This window comes from Argiope bruennichi, chromosome X1 (assembly GCF_947563725.1).
Source record: "Argiope bruennichi chromosome X1, qqArgBrue1.1, whole genome shotgun sequence".
Classification (NCBI taxonomy): Eukaryota; Metazoa; Arthropoda; class Arachnida; order Araneae; family Araneidae; genus Argiope; species Argiope bruennichi.
Genome location: NC_079162.1, coordinates 27470919 through 27490131, shown reverse-complemented (window position 1 = coordinate 27490131; position 19213 = coordinate 27470919). Strand labels below are relative to the sequence as shown.

The following is a 19213-nucleotide window of genomic DNA, read 5'->3' as shown; positions in this document are numbered from 1 at the left end:
CGCTGTCAAGCGTGAAATTCTGTCAAAATCTCGAATTTCATTCTAAATCATGACAATGCAGTCCCGTTGAAACGTAATCGCGATGCATTTGAAAGGAAGCTGTCATTGCAGATATTTATTCCTATTTTTAATGCAGAGAAGGGAATACGGTATTTGACATTTCCGGTACACTTCTCTGCAGGACGCATCGATGGCGTTCTCTGTCCGGTTGACAGTTGTCTATTGAAATGAAAATCTATTCTTTTGAGGTGCGTGACCATGTCAACTTAAAAATTCAACCTTTGAAGGACTTCCGCCATTCTATTTCACAGCATATTGTGATATTTAAAATGTGGAAAACAGTCCCAAATATGCTCGAATAACATTGTAAGTTTGGAAAATGTCAACAATCCTACTGGGAATTTAAACATGAAAGTTCGTGGATATTCGAATGCATTATTTTTGACACTCTTTTATTTAATCTACTGCATTATTTTTTTATTTCTTTAATTACATTATTTTTATTTAATGCTTTTATTTAATGCATTTTTTTCCAGGTTTTTTTTTTTTTTTTTTTAATTTTAGTTTTACCGAATTTGCTTTATATATGAATAGATGCGATTGACTTTTTGCTTACTTCTTGAAATTTTGTACATTTGTGCGTTTTCTCGATGATATTATTTTAATATTTTCAGCAAATTATTACTTATCAGGAATTAATTTAATCAAACCTTGATTCCATTCGTAGACGCTATCTGGTAATTAATTTGATGAAATATTGATCATAAGATTCCATAATTTATAATTATAAACTAAAGATTTCAAAGTAAAAAATAATTAAAATTTAAATATTTTACTTTTTAAAAGCTAAAAAAAATGTTTTCAAAATCATCTTTATTAATTTTTTTTTATCCTAATGAAGCTATGAGTTAGCTATGATGAAATTGGAACAATGTCAATAAACACTTTTGAAATTAAGATACGAATTTTGCCGATAATAGAATGTGACTTCGGATTAAAAACATTATTTTTTCCAATTAATGGCAATTTAAAATCCGTTTTCTTAAACCATTGAAATGAGTCCCTTTTTGTATATTTGCATGAGATTTTTTTAGCCTATTCAACTCTTTAACTTTCTACTTGAGTCTGAAAATTTATATTACGTTTTATTGCGATAAACTTAGATTGCAGAAGTCAAGAGATTTAAATACAGTGTTCAAAGTCTCGAGATTTTATTTTCAATACCTTTTCCTAATACCAAGAAAATTACACATTTTAGACCTAGCGTTCAAACACATTTTTTTTTCTTTTCTGGAGTTATATATCTATTTTTATGTGAGTATCATAACTCACAAACGCAGTTTGGTACGTGAGTAAGTGATCTCTATAATAAATATGCAGATTTCTATCAATTTTTTGGTAAATTCCCCAAACAAGATAACCGTCTATTTATTACGTGGATGTGAACTTGGTTAATTCAAAAACACAGCTATTTGGATGAGTGAAGTTTTATACAATATTTTATTATTAGAATGGTAAATATGTAAGAAATTTTGGATGAAATTCATAAAATAGTTGACTAGAACCTTGAATTTTGTCCATACTTTATTAAGTATGGTCCATAATTATTCATACAAATTCAAAACTAAAAATTGTTAAAAATTTTTTATTTTCGAATTATTTTCGCTTGTTAAATTTGTGAGTACCTTATGCCCTAAGTGATCGCAAGTATGTTTTGAATTTCTTTATTTCGCTCAAGTATTTTGTTGTTACATTTAATCAATAATGCAATAAAAAATTTCTTGCTTCACTAAAAATAATGTCCGATGCTAATTGCATTGTTTACATTGAAGTTTTTCTATACCATTATTATTTTCAAAGTGCTGTACATTGTTTGTTTACTTATTTCATATTTTTTGAAATTACTTAGTTTTTATTGAAATTACTACTATAAAAACTATTTCGAATTTTTAATTCCAATTATTGTAACTATATATTAATATTATTTAATGTTTATTTATTATATCTTATCAACACTTTTAAATAAAAAAAATACCATTATTAGCTTGGAAATTACTGCTTTCCCTTGTTATTTTCATTTTTTTATTAATTAGTTTTTTTGATAAAAAGCCTTTTTTTTCCCCCCGTCAGCTTCTAATTGAGCATATTCGCTAGTACATCAATCAAAAAGATATGTCAGAAAAATCGAAACTAATTTCATTTTTGTCCTTTACACATTGTGTTATTTCTTCGCCAAAAATGAGAAAGTATAAACATTGAGATTACCCTCTTGTCATTTTTTTTTTATCTAATGCCGATTCCCATGGCATAGCACACCCAACCCCGCCCCTTACTACCATCAATGAACCAGAGGGGTTGCCATGGACGAAACTTTTTAAGTTATTGAACTCTGCTAGACAGACGAATTCCTGCGCCATTGCGCCAACTTATTCTTTCCTACTTCAACTCCACTCGCCACGGTCACTGCAAGGTGACGTCATCCACCATCAGTTCGTCTAGCATTGAGTAAGCAGCTGAGAAGTGTTACTCAACCAGCGAACTTCGGAAGTAAGTGATTTTACTGGTTTCGTTTACTAACAGCATGCTTTACTTACTCATATTTTGATGGCGCGAAAGTTGAATGTGTTACTTTAAAATCATTATGCATTTTCTATGGTTTATTGATTTTTTTTAATTCAAGGACTTTCCTTGATATGTGGCGTAGTAAAGGGCGTGGGGTGAGTTTTTACCGGTGTTTAAATTTTTCAGGCATTTTGGTTATTTTATTATGAAATGAAAAAAAAATTCGAAAACTTTACATTGATTAATTCATTTCATTGTGCAAATTGAATATTTCTAGAAAATTAATTTGCTCCGCAAAATTTAATTTAAAATGTCTTGCATCAAAATGCCAAAGTAAGCGTCACTTATTTCTCTATTTTATAAAATATTTTTTAAATGGTGATTAAATTGTGAACTTGCCTATTTTTTAACAAATAAAATCGGAAACTGATGCATTAAAATTTAATTTCTCTAGCTTTAAAATTCTTTTATTTCTTTCGTCATGAAAATAATTATATAAATAAGTTTTAAAGTTAATCTGTGCTTTAAAAACGAGCCTTTCTTGAACATATAAAGTTTAAATAATTCTCACAGTGTAAAATTGTTTTGCTTGGATTTACTTGATTTATCTTTAAAGTTTCTCAGAATTCTTTTGGATCCCTTTATTTATTTTGTGACGCATAGAACTGATATTTAATCAAAATAAAGCGATGCGTTTTGCCATCTAACTTATTCACAACTATTATAACGAATTATTTGTTTTGACGTAAAAATTAATTTCTTTCATATGCTAACTAGAAAATTTACTTAATGAATGACAATGTCGCTTTATATTCCTTTTAAAATCTTTTGTTTGCTTGGCATGATCACATTTAGTTCTAAAAACTCTTTTCAGTACATTTTAGTGGCATAGCAAATATGGATGCAATTTTTCGAAAATTTCTAGCTATACGATTAGTGATTCTTAGTATGGGAATTAAGGATTTGACCCATAAAAATCTTATTTTAAATTCTAAATGTTGGGCCTGTGAACGTAGTGGCGTAGCAAGAAAGGCCTGTGTGGGCAAATGGATGCCTCCGTCGCTAGTCTTGAGTGGGCAACACGAAGATGAAATATTCCTGCGTTTAAATCGAGAAACAGGATCGGAAGGGACGTAACAATTCTGGTTCAATGCGCCATTTATCCCAACAAAATCACCAGCTGATTATCAATCGCTTTTCAATCAATCATATTTACTTTCTTTTTTATGAAGTATATATAGAAAGCATTGGAAAATGTCAAAATAAATAAACCTTAATATCGAGATTTTAATGAATTTGTTTCAAATCTCACAATCTAGTGTCTGTCTGTCTGTGAATACGATAACTCAAAGGCGCAATGAACTTAAAATTTGGTATATGGCCTTTGCATAGATTTGGTGGATCAGGTTGAAATTATATATTTCTATTAATGTTGGAACAATACATTTATTGGAAGGCTTCGTGTGTTTCTAAAAATCTACGGTTAAAACTTAAACTATTCTTCGTACGGTTTCTAAAAAAGCGCTAAGATTTAGATGGGTGAAATTTAGCGTTATTTTCTCATCAAATTATAGATCTGCATCAGACTTTGTACTAGCTATGTATGCTATTTTGACCATTTATATTTCTGTGTATTCACATGTATGAGAATCTGATAATTCAAAACCCCATCGAATAAGATGAGTGAAATTTGGTGTACGGTATTGTCACTGAAATTGTAAATCTGTTATCAAATTTTGAATCTAGTCGGACGGTTCCAAGATTTCGATTACTTCTAGTATTCCCATACTTCATGTCTTCTTCATTATAGCAAGAATTACTAAATTAATAATTACTATTAAAGAGAATTACTAAACTTACTCTAATTCTCTAAATTCATTTAGAGAATTACTAAAGACTATATCTCATTAGTAAGTGAAAAAGTCGAGAGGAGTATATTCCTGCTTGCTATTTTACAATTAATGTTTGATTTGTTTAGAAAAGAATCAGTCATAAAGAAAAGGTTAACTTCTTAGACCTTCTTAAACTGAAAAAAGGGAAACCTTAAGCACATTATCATGCCCCGCCTCCATTAATTAAATACATGACCAAAAATATATATTATGCTTTATTGCTCATACTGATAAAAGACAAGATTTATTTCTTTAAATTCATTTTTGAACAAATTTCTCCCAATAAATTGTTTATTTCTATAATAATTTGATATGTTTCTTCAATTTGGTTAAAAATTTCAATTCATAGAAAAATGGTGATATTATTGTGTCTAGTGTTTAAACTTTTGTTTCTATATTTCATTTAATTAGAATTGTAAAATTGTTATAAAATGCATAAAGATCGTTTTGACCCATCTTAATTTCATGAGTATGAAGCATGAAATAGGTAAAGCAATAAATTTTATGAAGAAAGTAGATGAAAGCATACATAATTTGTCTTAGAAAATCTATGAATCTTGTTTGAAATTCAGTTTTAAGGCTTAACATTTTTCTTTTATGATGCAGCTTTGCCTAAACAAAACCTATATAAGCCGATATAATTACTTAAATGCATTAATATATTTATGATTTCTTGAATTCAGTGCATACTTAATATATTAATATATTTCAAAGTTACATAAATATATTGATATATTTAGTAATTTCATGAATTCAGATTACATATAAGGTATGACATTCTTATTAAAATATTATAATAGTCTGCAGGCTGCAAAACTGGCTTCATTCATTTCAACAACAAATTTAACACAAACTTAAATGCACTTAGTAAACAACTATTCTTATTGTATCAGTCAAATGACCGACTTTTAGATGCAAACTGTGTTTTTTCTTTATTTAATGTAGAAAATATTCAGTTAAGTATCTTTAAGGTAATAATTGAACAAGAATTTATTTTATCCATTTCTATTATCTTCACAAACAAAGCTCGTTACATGTGTCTCTGCCGATGTTGACGAAGCAAGCTTAACCTTTTAAAGGACCATTTTTTTCTAGTCATATTATATTAAAATATTTTTAGACTTGAAATTAGAATAAAAGGGATTCATTTAGCTTATAAGATAAATTTTATTTGATTAATTAATTTGGTTAATTAATAATTAAGTAACAAATCAAGACACCATTTTGTCTGAGATAAAGAACTGAAGCATCTAAGTTTCTGACTTACTAAAAAAATTTGTCAGAACTTATGCCAACCTACATAAATTCATACAAAGATTGATAAATTTGGTGGGAAGCATACTTCCCACGGCCCTAGAAAGGGTTAAAGCATAAGTACGCTATGATGTTTCGAACTAGAGGTTATTATCTTCTTTGGAATTATTGTCTTCACACATGTGGAATGTTCATGAGCATAACGTTTTCTGATCCGATAGCCTAATAAGGCAATACATTTCAGTCACATGACTTGTTGGGTATATTACACGTCTTAAGAGCAATTTACAAAAATAAATGAAATATTAATTGTATATATTTTATAGAAAAAATCATGAAGTATACAAAAATCGCTAGCATTATATGCAAATTTTCTTTTTAACAAAAGTCTACAACCAATCTTTGTAAATTTAGTGTTAAAACGGCAGTGGCAATCAAATCATAAGGTGAAAATTTTTTTTCGATACCCTATTTCTTTTAGGAAAAAAGCCATAATAAATAAGAAAAATAATCTGTAATTATTCAGAACTGTAAGACTGTAATTAAATTGTAAATTGTAATTAAAATAGTTATCAATCTTTTGAATCATAATAATTTTACCATTTTTTTTATAAATGTTTGAAGAATCTGAAACAATTGACTAAGTTGATATGTCTTTATGGACACATAAATTTCGACTATTAGCATTTCCGAAGAAGAGAATTTATGTCGATGTCCGAATTTTGACTCCCGTTTGATATGTAGCAGGTGATGGATCGTTGTCGACAGAAGGCTGACCGTATGTGAAACATGCTCTGAAAGAGCTAAATCCTACTAGAATTTTCTTCCACGCCAAATGGAGAGACGGACTAGGGCGGACCTTTAAGGGTACAATGGACGATGAAAATATGAAAAATCAACTGAAACTGCCGTTTTTCTATTTTTATCTATAGTTAGATAGCGTGTTATTAAAAAAATTTATTTTGATATCTTTATTCGTCTGTTTAATATTAGTTTTTTAAAATTGATATTTGGATGTCATACTCATTTCTTTACATTTAGAACAGCTGCAATATATCACAGTTTCGTTCTCATACATATGAATACTATATATGTACTACATATGTATAAAATATATGTACTATATATTTTATAAAAAAAAACATTAATTGTTTTGATAAAAATGTATATTTAACAAATGTAAGTTGTTTTAATTATGTTTCTGTTCTGTACAAACCATTTAAATATATATTTAGCTTTTTCTCAAAACAAAATTTTATGGTGTTATCCAAATTTTAAAATATTCCATGCGTATCATATTTTTAGTTATAAACCTGAAATTTTTCTGTATGTCGTATAAATATATAATGATATAATTTTGCATGAACATATCATTTATGAGTTTTAGAATTTTTTTTATTGAAGACCTCAAGCAATATTACTATAATAATTTTTTAAATTTTCAAAAAATCTAAAATATGTCAAGTTTTGAAGTAAAATTTGCATTTTCAATAAAATTAAGCAAGCAAAATATTTTTTAAATATTTCAAAACCTATCTAAAAAATCTGAAATATATTTGTTTTATTTTAATGCACATGGAACGGTTTGAAGTTTTATAATATTTTAATACATTTTTATCAAAAAATCAATGTTACCAATGAATTTCGATTCAATTTTTATAGCATTTGATTGATATAATAAAATTACTTTGAAAATTTTACAACAGAAAATGAGAAATTTTGATTTGAACATTCATTGTACCCATGACCGATTTTACAAGTTACTCCCAACTGGGTCCTATGGAATCCATTATACAGTCTATTTTTGGTTAAGTTCTGTGGTGTCTCTAGGGTGGGGCAGACAGGACACGTGGTCGGGGGAGCATTGCAAGAGGCTCAAAACTTCTAAGAATGTAAGAACGCTGCCCCACTCTTTTTTTAATCTCAATATCCTTAGAATCTTTTAAAAACGAAATGTTTCGAACCATATCTGGGATAAATTAATGCTTACAGTCTTTATTTTTTATTTTTAAATCCCGATTTTGGGCCCTAGTTAAATTAACCCTCTAGATACCCCCCCCCCCCCCAAATTCAACCTTATTTTCCTACTAATACTAATCAAAGTCAAAATCCTGTGCAAACAGATTGCATTAAAATTAAAACAAAAAAAAATTGGGCATTTTTAAAAATTATAAAAATGTGTCATATCTTTATTCCGCGTGATCCCCCCCCTTCAAGTTCATGTGTGTTTTTTTAATTAACTTTACGTTTAAAACACGTGCAAAAGAATGGAAAGGGAAAAAAACCCATCAAGCAGTGTAAATTTACTGCAAATCAGGACGGAATACATATTATTTCCAAAAAGGTCCCGCGTCTCTTAAGATCAGTCGGGGCACGGAAAATTGTTTAAGAAATCCTCGTGTTTGTGATTCCGAGTGATATGCACTCACTAGTATCTAAAAATAGGATTCAAACTTACGATGTTCCCTACAGTGAAGATATGTTAATTATAAACGTTAGTTTAACAAATTAGATTTTTCAAATCCTTCATTTCTTGTTTAATCTACATAGTTTTCAATTGGTAATGCGTAGTATTTTTTTTACTTGTATTACGAATCAAATAATATTTGAGTTGAATATGAATTCCCTAAACGATCCTTTTAATGTCCTGATGCGCTTCTGAGTGAAAGTTCAGAAAACAGGTTCTGAAGTTGAGATTTTCAAGTCAATTGTTCAGTCAATTCAATTGTTGACAATTGGATTGCTTTTTTAGGATATATTGAGATTTGAGATGCAGAATCAGTGTACAGTTTCGTGACTTGAATGTAACTTACAAATCCTCATATAATGATTAGTTCTTGTCTCAGTGATTTCCGTATTTTTTTTCCTTCAAGTGGTTCAATATTTCGTGATTATCAGTGAACTTCTCGGCATTTGCTGTACACTAAAATGTTAAATAAAATGTATGCTTTCCAAATAAATACATTGCTAAATATAATTACTAAATATTTTTTCTTTCTGTGGTGAGTAAATGATTTAATTTCATGGACTGCACTGATTATCATTTTGGCCTTACCTGTGTCTGGTTATTTTCAAGGACTGAATATGAGTTTTTTGAAAATAACAAATGAAAGAAACTAGCGAAGGAAAAAAGTTCAATAATTTTTCAACTTGTTATTTCATTAATTTTTACTTTTCATTTACAATTGTTATATAAAATTTCCTCGCTGTGCAACTCGCTGAAAAAAATAAAGCATTTTGAAACAAACAAACAAAAATAAATCCCAGCCATTTCAAAGAAAATATAGTTATTTTTTAGGCAAATATATATTAATAATAAATTTTATAATTTTAAATTTTTCTACAATTAAATTTTTTTCCGAGAAACTTTTTAAAATTTTTATGTTTTTCTGCATATCCCTAATACATAATAAGTTTCGTTTCTTTGTTTAAAAAATATTTCAATCTTATTATTTTGAATATTAAAAATATATTGCACTAATATATATATATAGTTCTTTTTCACAATAGTTAATTTGAAGTTATCAAGAGAAGCTTTGCAATTTCAATAATTTACCTGTCAGAAAACTCAGAACTGTATATCCTATTTTATTTTTTCTTTATCTTTTTACTTACTTCGTTGAGGGACATAAATTACGTTTTAAGTTTTTCCTTAATTGCTTGAAAAATTCCTGGCAAAAGTAGCTATTGATTACTGGAAGAAATATATTTAATAAGCTTTCACCAATAAAAAAAGTTTAGTTGGTATGGATTTCTGATATAAAGTATTCCTGTAACTCTTAATCATTATCAAATTGTTCATCAAACCTGTGAGTAAATAAACATTTCAACCGCGGCTAATAAACGTGTTACTGTAATTTGGAAAGTTAGTGACTGACATCTTAGCAAACCATCTTCTCGTCAAAACGATTTACTCCGTCTGAGTAAATATGTAAACAGGAAAGTATCAATAAAAAAAACTTTCAAAACTATGCATAATTGACTGTTACGATGGCATACGTTGCATTCACTTGACCTTTCCCGTTATTCAATGTCGGCAGGAAGTTTGTGATCTTATTTATTGAAAATATTTCTTGTATCAACAGCTTTTATTTTTTGAAATAATTTAACAGTGAATAAAATGAAAATGAGGTTTCTCATACTTAGTTTCTATTTACTTCTCAACAAAATGAAAATGAGGTTTTCCATAATTAATTTCTATTCACTTCTCAACGAATAAAAAATTAAAATTGCGTCGATTTATTACATTCATAGATAGTAGGCATGGTCATATAATGAGATTTATTTTAGTTAGACATTGATTCTCCTTTATTACTAAAAAATCTATGTAAAAGTGAAATTTAATAAAAAGTTTTTAAAATACAGTTTTATTTCTGACTTAAAATTATTCTTTTTAAATTTCATTATTCTCTACTTCTCAGTCTTTACTTTATAAATAAATATTATAGATAGTTTGGAATTCAGATATCATTTTGCTCTCAAATTTATTATTACTTATAAAGCTTCAATTTTCAATTTAACTTTTAGAAGAGCTTTATACTACTTATAAAACTTTTCTTTACACAGATTTATAATGAAAATTTAGCTACTTGTTAACTGGTAATTTATTTCTGAAAACAATAAAATGTATATTCCTAGAGAGCATATAAATATAATGTTTCAAAAATCTAGCCTAAGAGGAAATAAAGAGAAAATGGATTTTAAAATTCCATTTTTCTAAATATGAAACAAGAACTCAGAATAAATAAGAGTATTCAAATAATTTATATGCTATAGGAGTACAAACCAGTGAAAAAACTATCTTCAGATTTTGCTTACAAATATTACAAATCCTAATCTTGAATATATTTTTACTTAATTGTGTATGACGTTTACATCTCGTATTAATCAACAGTTGATTTAGCATGCTACAGTTATAAACTGTTACGATATTTGAAATTTTAATCGTAAAGTCTGAAACTTGAGGAAGATTTCATGAAAAAAAGTTGAATAATTTTTTTTATTTATAATAGTCTTGCAAATGTTTTCATTCCGAGTTAACCGAGCCTATGAGCTAGTATGAAATGAAAAATATAACGTCTGTTCTGAAAAATGATGAAAAGGGATAGGTAAAAAAAGAAAAGCGTTGAATTCTTTGAATTCACCTTTTCTAGATGTAGTAATAACTGCTCGTGTTTTTTTTAAATATGTCACTTAGTTCTGTGTAAATGAATGTAAGGAATATAATAAAAATAATTTCTTATTTCATTATTTTTATCTATTTTTAAATTTTTATTTATTTTTAATTTACTTTTTGTGTGAATATTTTCCAATAAATCCTACATGATTTATTTAAACAATTATGCAAATATCAGTTATATTCATAAATATATTCTTCAAAAAGGAGCTACATAAACTATGAAGTATTTACAAAAAGTAAAAAAAAATATGTTCTTTTAGTATTACAAGATAGTCAAGAGTGGAGCTTATTGTGGGTCCCTAGCGCTGAAATCTTGGGATCCTCTAAAGATTTTACGCTTCTGAACATTTCAACTTGTGGGCCATTACGTTTTAAAATAAGATAAATAATTTTGGATGTCCATGGTATATAATTTTTATGAATTACAATTGAGTATTATAATAGCTGCATTATTTATATGATGTAAATTTGTTTATAATTAGTATGCTTTAAATTTAGTTTTATATGAGAATTTCTCAGGCTTAAATATTTATACAAGTAAATTCTAAATAGCCTATATGTTCTTAGGAAGCAAGAATGCTCTTTTTTTATTTATTTTTTTTATTCTTAACAAAATAACTTGGAGTGCAACTATAAAAAAAAAAAATCATTTTTTTGCTCAATTTATAGTGAATCAGAAAAACACTATATGATGAAATATAGTGATTTATGAATTTGCACATTAAGGGCGTTTCCTGTAATTAACAGTAAGTATCAAAATGCAAAATAGATGTATTTATGGTCGTTAGTTTATGTTCTCAAAAGACCCATACAACCTGCACAAAATGATTTGTGAACCGCTCGCTTGAACTGTAAGCAAATCAGGGGAACGAGGTTGGAGATCGTGAACCATCAATTGTCCCGTAAATCAACAGATAACAAACACCCTAATTTGCAGATTTGACTTAGCAGATTTATTTGGAGATTCGCGTGAAACGGAGAGCACATCGGCATTTGAAAAGTGAATCACATTGCGCTCATAGAAACACCGATCAGATTTGTTTCGCGACAAATCCAATCCATACATGAAAATCGTTGCTCGAGAGCTGTTCGCAAACAATTCTTCTCCCGAAGGTGTAAGGGCGGTACCGCCTAGACGGAGATTTATAACTTTGTCTAGACTTTTACTGCTCAGTCTCGGAGCCGCGATATGGCTCTTAATCTAGCACTCAATAAATGATAGCAGTCTGAATGGAAAGTAGTCAATCAGCTGCGAGATTAATGAGTTAAAAAATAAGTGATAATTATTATCTAATATTAATAACAATATAATCAATCTGCCTCTTTTCTTTTCGAAGTACACACAATCCATTATAAAATATCCTGTTTTCCTTCTTTTTTTATTCAAAATTTTTGATAGATGTGAGTTTATAAAAGAAAACTGTTATGCTAAATTGCTCCGCAAAATACTTATAACCTGAAGATTGATATCGAATTCATTCTGAAGTTGTCTTAGATTATTTCATTCTATAACAAAAATGCGGATTTTCCCTAATTTATTAAAAACGAATCAAAATTATATTTTTCATGGACTTCAAAAATCATTGATATCTTGAACTTGAAAATAGGCAAATTGTAGAATATAAGAACTTAAATTCAAAATAATTATTAAATACTAGAGTGAAATTCAAAATTTGATGCATATCAATAATTTTGTGAAAAGATTATCTATCAATTTTTAAGTCGTTAAGTTATTGAGTAATTGCGTTCACAACACTCGAGTATAAAGGCAGTCAACTCTTTTACGGATTTCATTCAAAATTTTATATAGATCTACAGCTCTGATAAAACAGTATACCGAATAATATCCAACAAGATGTTTCAGTATTCGAATTATATTTACACGCATAAGAACAACAAAAAAGACTTCTCTTAGAAACAATGGATTTCGCCCGAAAAATTGTCAGAAATCTATAATTTTGTTATAAAAACCACATATCGAATTTCGTCTTTGTAATTCAATACATTTTTGAGTTACTATTCGCAGAAAGACATGATTAAAAAAACCCATTTTCCTTGAAATGCCATGGATAAGTTTTTGTGATCATTTTCCACTGCTCATTCGTTTCTATAATAATCGATAAATTAATTTTTTTCTACGAGGAGTATTTTTGTCGGCAAATTAAAACCAATATAAAAGTGATTTAAGGAACCATTAAACTTTACCTTATTCTGTTTCATGAAATACAAATACAAAATTTCTCTTCTGATTAAAAATCTGTACGCATAAAATTAATACAGTTTATATGTAAGAAAAGAGGGCAAATTAAATGCCAGCTTCTCATGTATAATAGATATTGGTTTTGTTGATATTTTGATTGTTGGATCATGAAATCCAGTCACTATTCTGCCTGTGATCACTAGTGTGCTGAGGCAACAGTGATTCGGTGGCAGTCTTAACTAAGGCAGTGGAAAGTACTAGGTTCAAAACTCGTCATCGAGTTCCGCCATTAACGGCCTGGTGTACTACATTAAATCTATGGGAATCAAACGTTCTCTCGTAAATACGGAGAGGAAGTTTGGTAAAAGAGTATTGATTTAATAGTTGTCCTCGACATTTTAAATTCTGAGGCACGTCCGAAAACAACCTTCGTGTTGCTTCGAAATTAGACTTCAATATAACTAACATAATCCTAATCTGATTAGTACAAAGTGAAATTTTAGGGACTTGTAGATTCGTACGTTGATGTGATATAGAAGTTTGAAAAAAAAAAAAAAAAAGACAGCTCACTATTGTGTTTTTCATACGATTAGAAACAGAGGCTCTTTTCTAATGCGGTAGAGGTGGCCTGATGGTAAAGCCTCGACTTTAAAGTAACAAAGACGATCCTGGGTTCAAAACTTTTAAAAGATTTAGTGCAAGTTCAATCTCTCCAAGATCAAATGCTCTCACGTCGGTGTAATGGTAGCATGGAAAGTGAATTGCCGGCTCAGTTACTGTCCTCGTTTTCTTGTCCTCGGTTTACAACCAAATAGATGCTATTGAGGCACAGTAAACTCTTAGAGGTTTTTGCGTCCTCCTAGGACTATAGTTTGGACATTTGGAAAAAGATACTCTAGTATGTAACATGCTTCCAAACAACTAACTACATCTCAAAATTGTGAGATTTGTTTCTAGTGAGGAATATTTTTAAAAATGGCATATACTATTAAAGATGGCGTATTATGCTGATTATTACAATAAATAATGTTCAGCATGATTATAAATAACGCAATAGATACTTTTAAAATAATTTGGGGTACACAAATGCCATTTTTTTTTATCCGTCAAGATCTTGTAAATGTGTATCATAATATTTCCCAACTATACTTTGCATTCCCAGTTTTGAAAGATAAATAGTCTGCATTTTACAAAGTGTATCGCTTTTATTTTAATCCACATAATCTTTATAGAATATTTTAAAATGCTTTCGTATTATTTGTTCTATTTGCTATCTTACAGCTGATTATTTCATTGCCAAGTAATAAATCAACAAATTTATATTACTTGCTCTCGCTGCACAGAATGGTTTAAGGATCATTTGTTTTTTAAATCTTACAGTTGGGCTTTATAGTACTCTATTTCTTTCTGTGTTCGCATTGTTTCATCGCTTTTGCCGAATTATGTTTGGGTGATACTGTATCATCCTGATACTTTGTATAAGGTATACATAGGTATCGGGCACACGAAATTGATACAGACCAAAAGTATCAAGTACTCGGTATTATTTCTCGGGATACCGATATATATTCTCCTCCGCCTCATTTGTTTTCGGCTCAATAATACTATATCAATCAAATACAAAATATCATATCGATGATATATCATCTATCCTAAATCCGCCGCTCCACTTCGGCTAAGCTGTTAGCATGCGTTATTTTTATATTATTTCTTACCTTTTATATTAAGAACCGTTTATACCGTTTATATTAAGAAAAAAAGTATCAATTAAAAATATCTGGTTCCATTAAGTATTTGTGATATTACTTCTCTGCTCATTTAGTTTTATGGAATGGACAAACGTTTTACAGTTATTTTAATGGCTACTGAATGGTTACCAGATTAGTGTTCCCAGTCTTGATGATCATTTAGTGATGAATTTGGCGACAAAAACGACGATTCTCGAAACTTCTAACATTTTGGCAATATCTCGATTAGGAGTCAAGATACGATATCTTTCAAGAAGCTTCTTTGTCCTCTCACGGAGATTATTAAAACCCGGTAGTAATTGAGTGAAATCGTTTTGTTGTATTGATCTCCAGTGATTTCAGTATGAGTGTTTTGTGCTGTTGCAGTTGTTCCATAGCAATTTACTGCCTAGTATTGTTCAATATTACTGCAAGTGCTTTTTTTGTGTACTCTTCGGTTATGTTTTGCTGTCTGTATCTTCGTGCTTTCTTGTGAAATAAAAAATGTTGTCCGTAAGCGAGGTTTTCACCGTACTCACCGGACAGATTTTGTAGTAACAGTATCAGCCGGTACCTGATATAGCAAAATCTGTCATTATCTGAACTCTGTATAGAATATTAGGTCATTTACTTCACGCTTTTATTTAAATTTACTTGACCTCTACATCTGAAGATGGAACTTTGCAATTGATTTTACACTCTCAGATGTCTGGAGATGTGAAATTCTTTGCAGTTGTGCGTTTGCGATGACAATTCGTTTTAATATTTTCATAACTTCAGTATCAGGTTATTGATTTGTTAAATTTTGATTCCAACGGAGAGGTTTAACCATGCTAAGACTTTATAAAAAAATTGATTTAAAAATTCTATAATATTTATAGTTAAGAATTATAAGTAACGAATTTAGAAACAAAAAGCAGTAAATGTAAATAGATGTTAAAAACGCTTCTTTATTAGCGTACTAAGAAGCAGAAACTAATTTTTTTCATCAAAAGGATGGTATTAAAACAGAAAGGTATAAGGAAAAAGTACTGAAAATTATACCAGAAAGAAGTTAAGCTATAGTAAAAACTACTAGAATGAAAATTATTAAGCATTCATTGAAAATCCTGATATAGTATGAATACGTTTAAAATTCCAGTTTATTCTGAGTATTTTTATCTGCAATTCACGCTTTTACATATTTTAATCCCCAAATTTTCAATAAAATCAGCAGGAGAAGTCTCTCCAAAAACATTATCTCATGCTCCCTAATAAAAATGTTATTCCCTACTACCAAATAAAAGTTATGGATCTTGAACAAGGCCGTGAAAGACACAGCTGTTCACATTTTTATTCTTGAAGTCCCACTCATGAGCATTTTACGCTTCGTAGTATCGTGGGAAAAAACAGATTATGCCTTTTAGAAAGCCTTTTTTTTTTTTTTTTTCAGATGATTGAAACCAAAAATTAACAAAGAACTGCAATTCCTGTACCTATATCATATAACAAATTTCATTTAACCCTTTAAAGGGCCATTTTTTTCTAGTGATATTATGTTAAAATATTTTTAAGTTTGAAATTAGAATAAGAAAAGGGATTCCTTTAGCTTATTAGATAAATTTAATTTAATTTAATTAATTAATTTGGTTAATTAATAATTAAGTAACAAATCAAGACACATCATTTTGTCTGAGATAAAGAACTGAAGCATCTAAGTTTCTGACTTACTAAAAAATTTGTCAGAACTTATGCCAACCTACATAATTGATAAATTTGGTGGGAAGCATACTTCCCACGGCCCTAGAAAGGGTTAAGTCGTTGCGCTTTTGAATTATCACATTTACGTGCATGCACATATGCAGATCGACCGGCAGTCAACCCTTGACGATTTTGGTTCAAAATTTACTACGGATCTACACTTTAGATACTGAAACTGTGTGCCAAATTTCATCCATTTAGTTTTTTTAACAACATTAAATAAGCTTGTTCACTTTCACTCTTCCATATACAGCAACTTCTTCTGAATGTATTGCAGTTAAAATATGATAGAAATCTATTCATTTGATGCAAAGTCTACATACTAAATTTCATCTGTCCAGCTTAAAGTATTTCTGTGTTAGCGTGTTCACAAATAGATCGACATAATTTTTCGGACTCAGGGAGATCTGAAACATAAAAATTTGTCAAAATTTCGAGTTTGATTTTTTTTTTTTTTTTTTTTTTGACAATTTTAATAAATTATCCTCGTGAGTGAAAAAAATAAAAAAAAAAGTTGCTTCATTTTTTTTTTTTAGCTTTCTGATAAGATATTTTATTTAACTTTTCATTTTTTACTAAATATTGACTTTAACGGCAATTTTTTTAAAAAAAATCTTTTTGACTAACCTAAAAAAAATTATTTATAATATGTTTTTATTGTTAAGTAGTAGAAATGAAACAACTCATTGTAGCAGAAACTCATTTTAGGGTGCTTCTGACTTAGTAACAAAACGATCGTTATACCAACAATCATGGCACGAATGAAATGCTGTTTAATGTGCTGATAAGTATATAGCACAGCGAACGTGGAACATTTAAAGGTCGTTACTTAAGGGTAATTGTCTCTTCAAAAGACACAATGAGGTGAATCTGCTGTACTTGAATAGATAGGGCTGTGAACTTAATGTCTTTTTTTTTTCTTAATTTAGTTTTATCATCATGAAGGAAATTATGGTCTACCGGCTTTACTATCGTATGTATTAATCAGTCTTAAACGAATGAACTTTGAAAGATGAAATCAATCCTACACTATAATGATTAAAAAAAAAAAAAAAAAAAAAAACGTTTGAATTGTGGATAATTTATAAATATTATCATCAGCAGGCATAAAACGTTTAAAATGGATAGATTTAACTGAAATAAAGGAATAAAAACAGTTTTGAAAACAAGCCTTTTATTACAGTATAAAAGAAATATACTTTTTTTATTTGAATTATCTTCTACTTTTTAATATTTATTATTCATAATTTTAAATATTACGAAATCTTGAATTCTGTATTTTTCTCTGGTTTATCAGAAGGCGTCGCTCATACAGAATCAGAACTGAATTAATTTATGAAATTATAATTAAGTTCTGAAAATATTAAAATACTGTTTTGTTATCGAAAACAAGGAAATGAAGAAAATTTGAAAACACTAGCACATCAGAAGGTGAACGATAAGTCGATTTCCACATTCCTTTTTATAAACATAAGTCAACTTAAATAAAAGTGTACTAAAATTTGCGACTTATTTGTCGTTTCGACTCGATTCACTGCTTTCTTTTGTCTTTTTTTTACTCTCGACATCATAAATAAGCATAAAGTTTTCTTTATTTACCCGAAGTTTCTTCCTTCTTTCGCCAGGTGCTAGTCTCTTTTTCTATCTGATGTCTATTTGCAATGGTGAGATAAGTCGAGGTTCTTCAGTATCAGATTTTACGAAAAAGAAAGGAGTTCGTTTCGGATCTCAAGATAATATGGAAGAAGAGATTGTAAGTGTGCGTTCAACAGCCACGACTGAAGCGCGGCCATTTGGAGATAACTCTTCCGAAGTAAGTGTAATATTTTAGTATCTTTTCGGCAAGCTTTTTAAATGAGAGGCTTTCCATTTTTATCTAGGTTTTTTTTATGTTCCTAGCCACTAAATTGCCTCAAATGAGCATCTTAAGTAGTATCTACAAAATCTTTCAGCCACTGCAGTAATTTAACCTTTATGGGCCATGTGCAAATTTATTTTTAGACTTCAGTAAGGGTGTAAGAAATTAAAGCCATTTTTGGATCCCCAATCTCGGCTCAAAGTTCACACTCAAGCTCTGTCAATCCCTGCTCAAAGTTCCCGTCTGTTTAGTGACGGCAGTACTTTAAGCATATTTAATATTAAAATCAAAGAAGGAAAATGAAAAAAAAATCGATGCAAAGGAATAAAAACTGCGACTTTGACGGTAATTAAATTTATTGTAACATTAACCACATTCATAATATAATTTAATTTTTAAGGAATATTTATAAATTTTCTTTTTTGTGATATGCAGAGTGGCTTAGTTTCCTTATTGTATATCTATCAATAGCTCTCATGTTTTCATATTTTTATTTTCACCCCTAGTTTTTTGAATGAAAAATATTTTTTCGTACACTAGTAAAAACTTGCTTTTAAAAACCGCTTTCATTTTTTAATATTCAAAATTTTTTAATTATATCGTTCAAATGAGTAAAAATGGTATTTTGAGGTTAAAAGCAATTACATAACAGAAAAGGTACAATTTTGTATACTTTCATATAGAAATTATACTGCATTATAAACGTGTGTAATGTTAGAATTAACTAAAAATAAAAATTAATTTAATAACAGCAGGTTTTAATTTAATAAAAGAAAGCAAATCGCACTTTTCTTTTGATCT

At 28.9% G+C, this 19213-nt stretch overlaps 1 protein-coding gene across 1 annotated transcript in view; it reads left to right on the top strand.

Annotated features, from left to right (window-relative positions):
* The first annotated feature begins 2462 nt into the window (after window positions 1-2462).
* LOC129958386 (dihydropyrimidinase-like) overlaps window positions 2463-19213 on the top strand; it is a 97578-nt gene continuing 80827 nt past the window's right edge. The window contains exons 1-2 of the mRNA XM_056070848.1: window positions 2463-2547; window positions 18180-18367. Of these exons, the coding sequence (XP_055926823.1) occupies window positions 18203-18367 (165 nt within the window). The 5' untranslated portion in view covers window positions 2463-2547; window positions 18180-18202. The remainder of the gene's footprint in view (window positions 2548-18179; window positions 18368-19213) is intronic.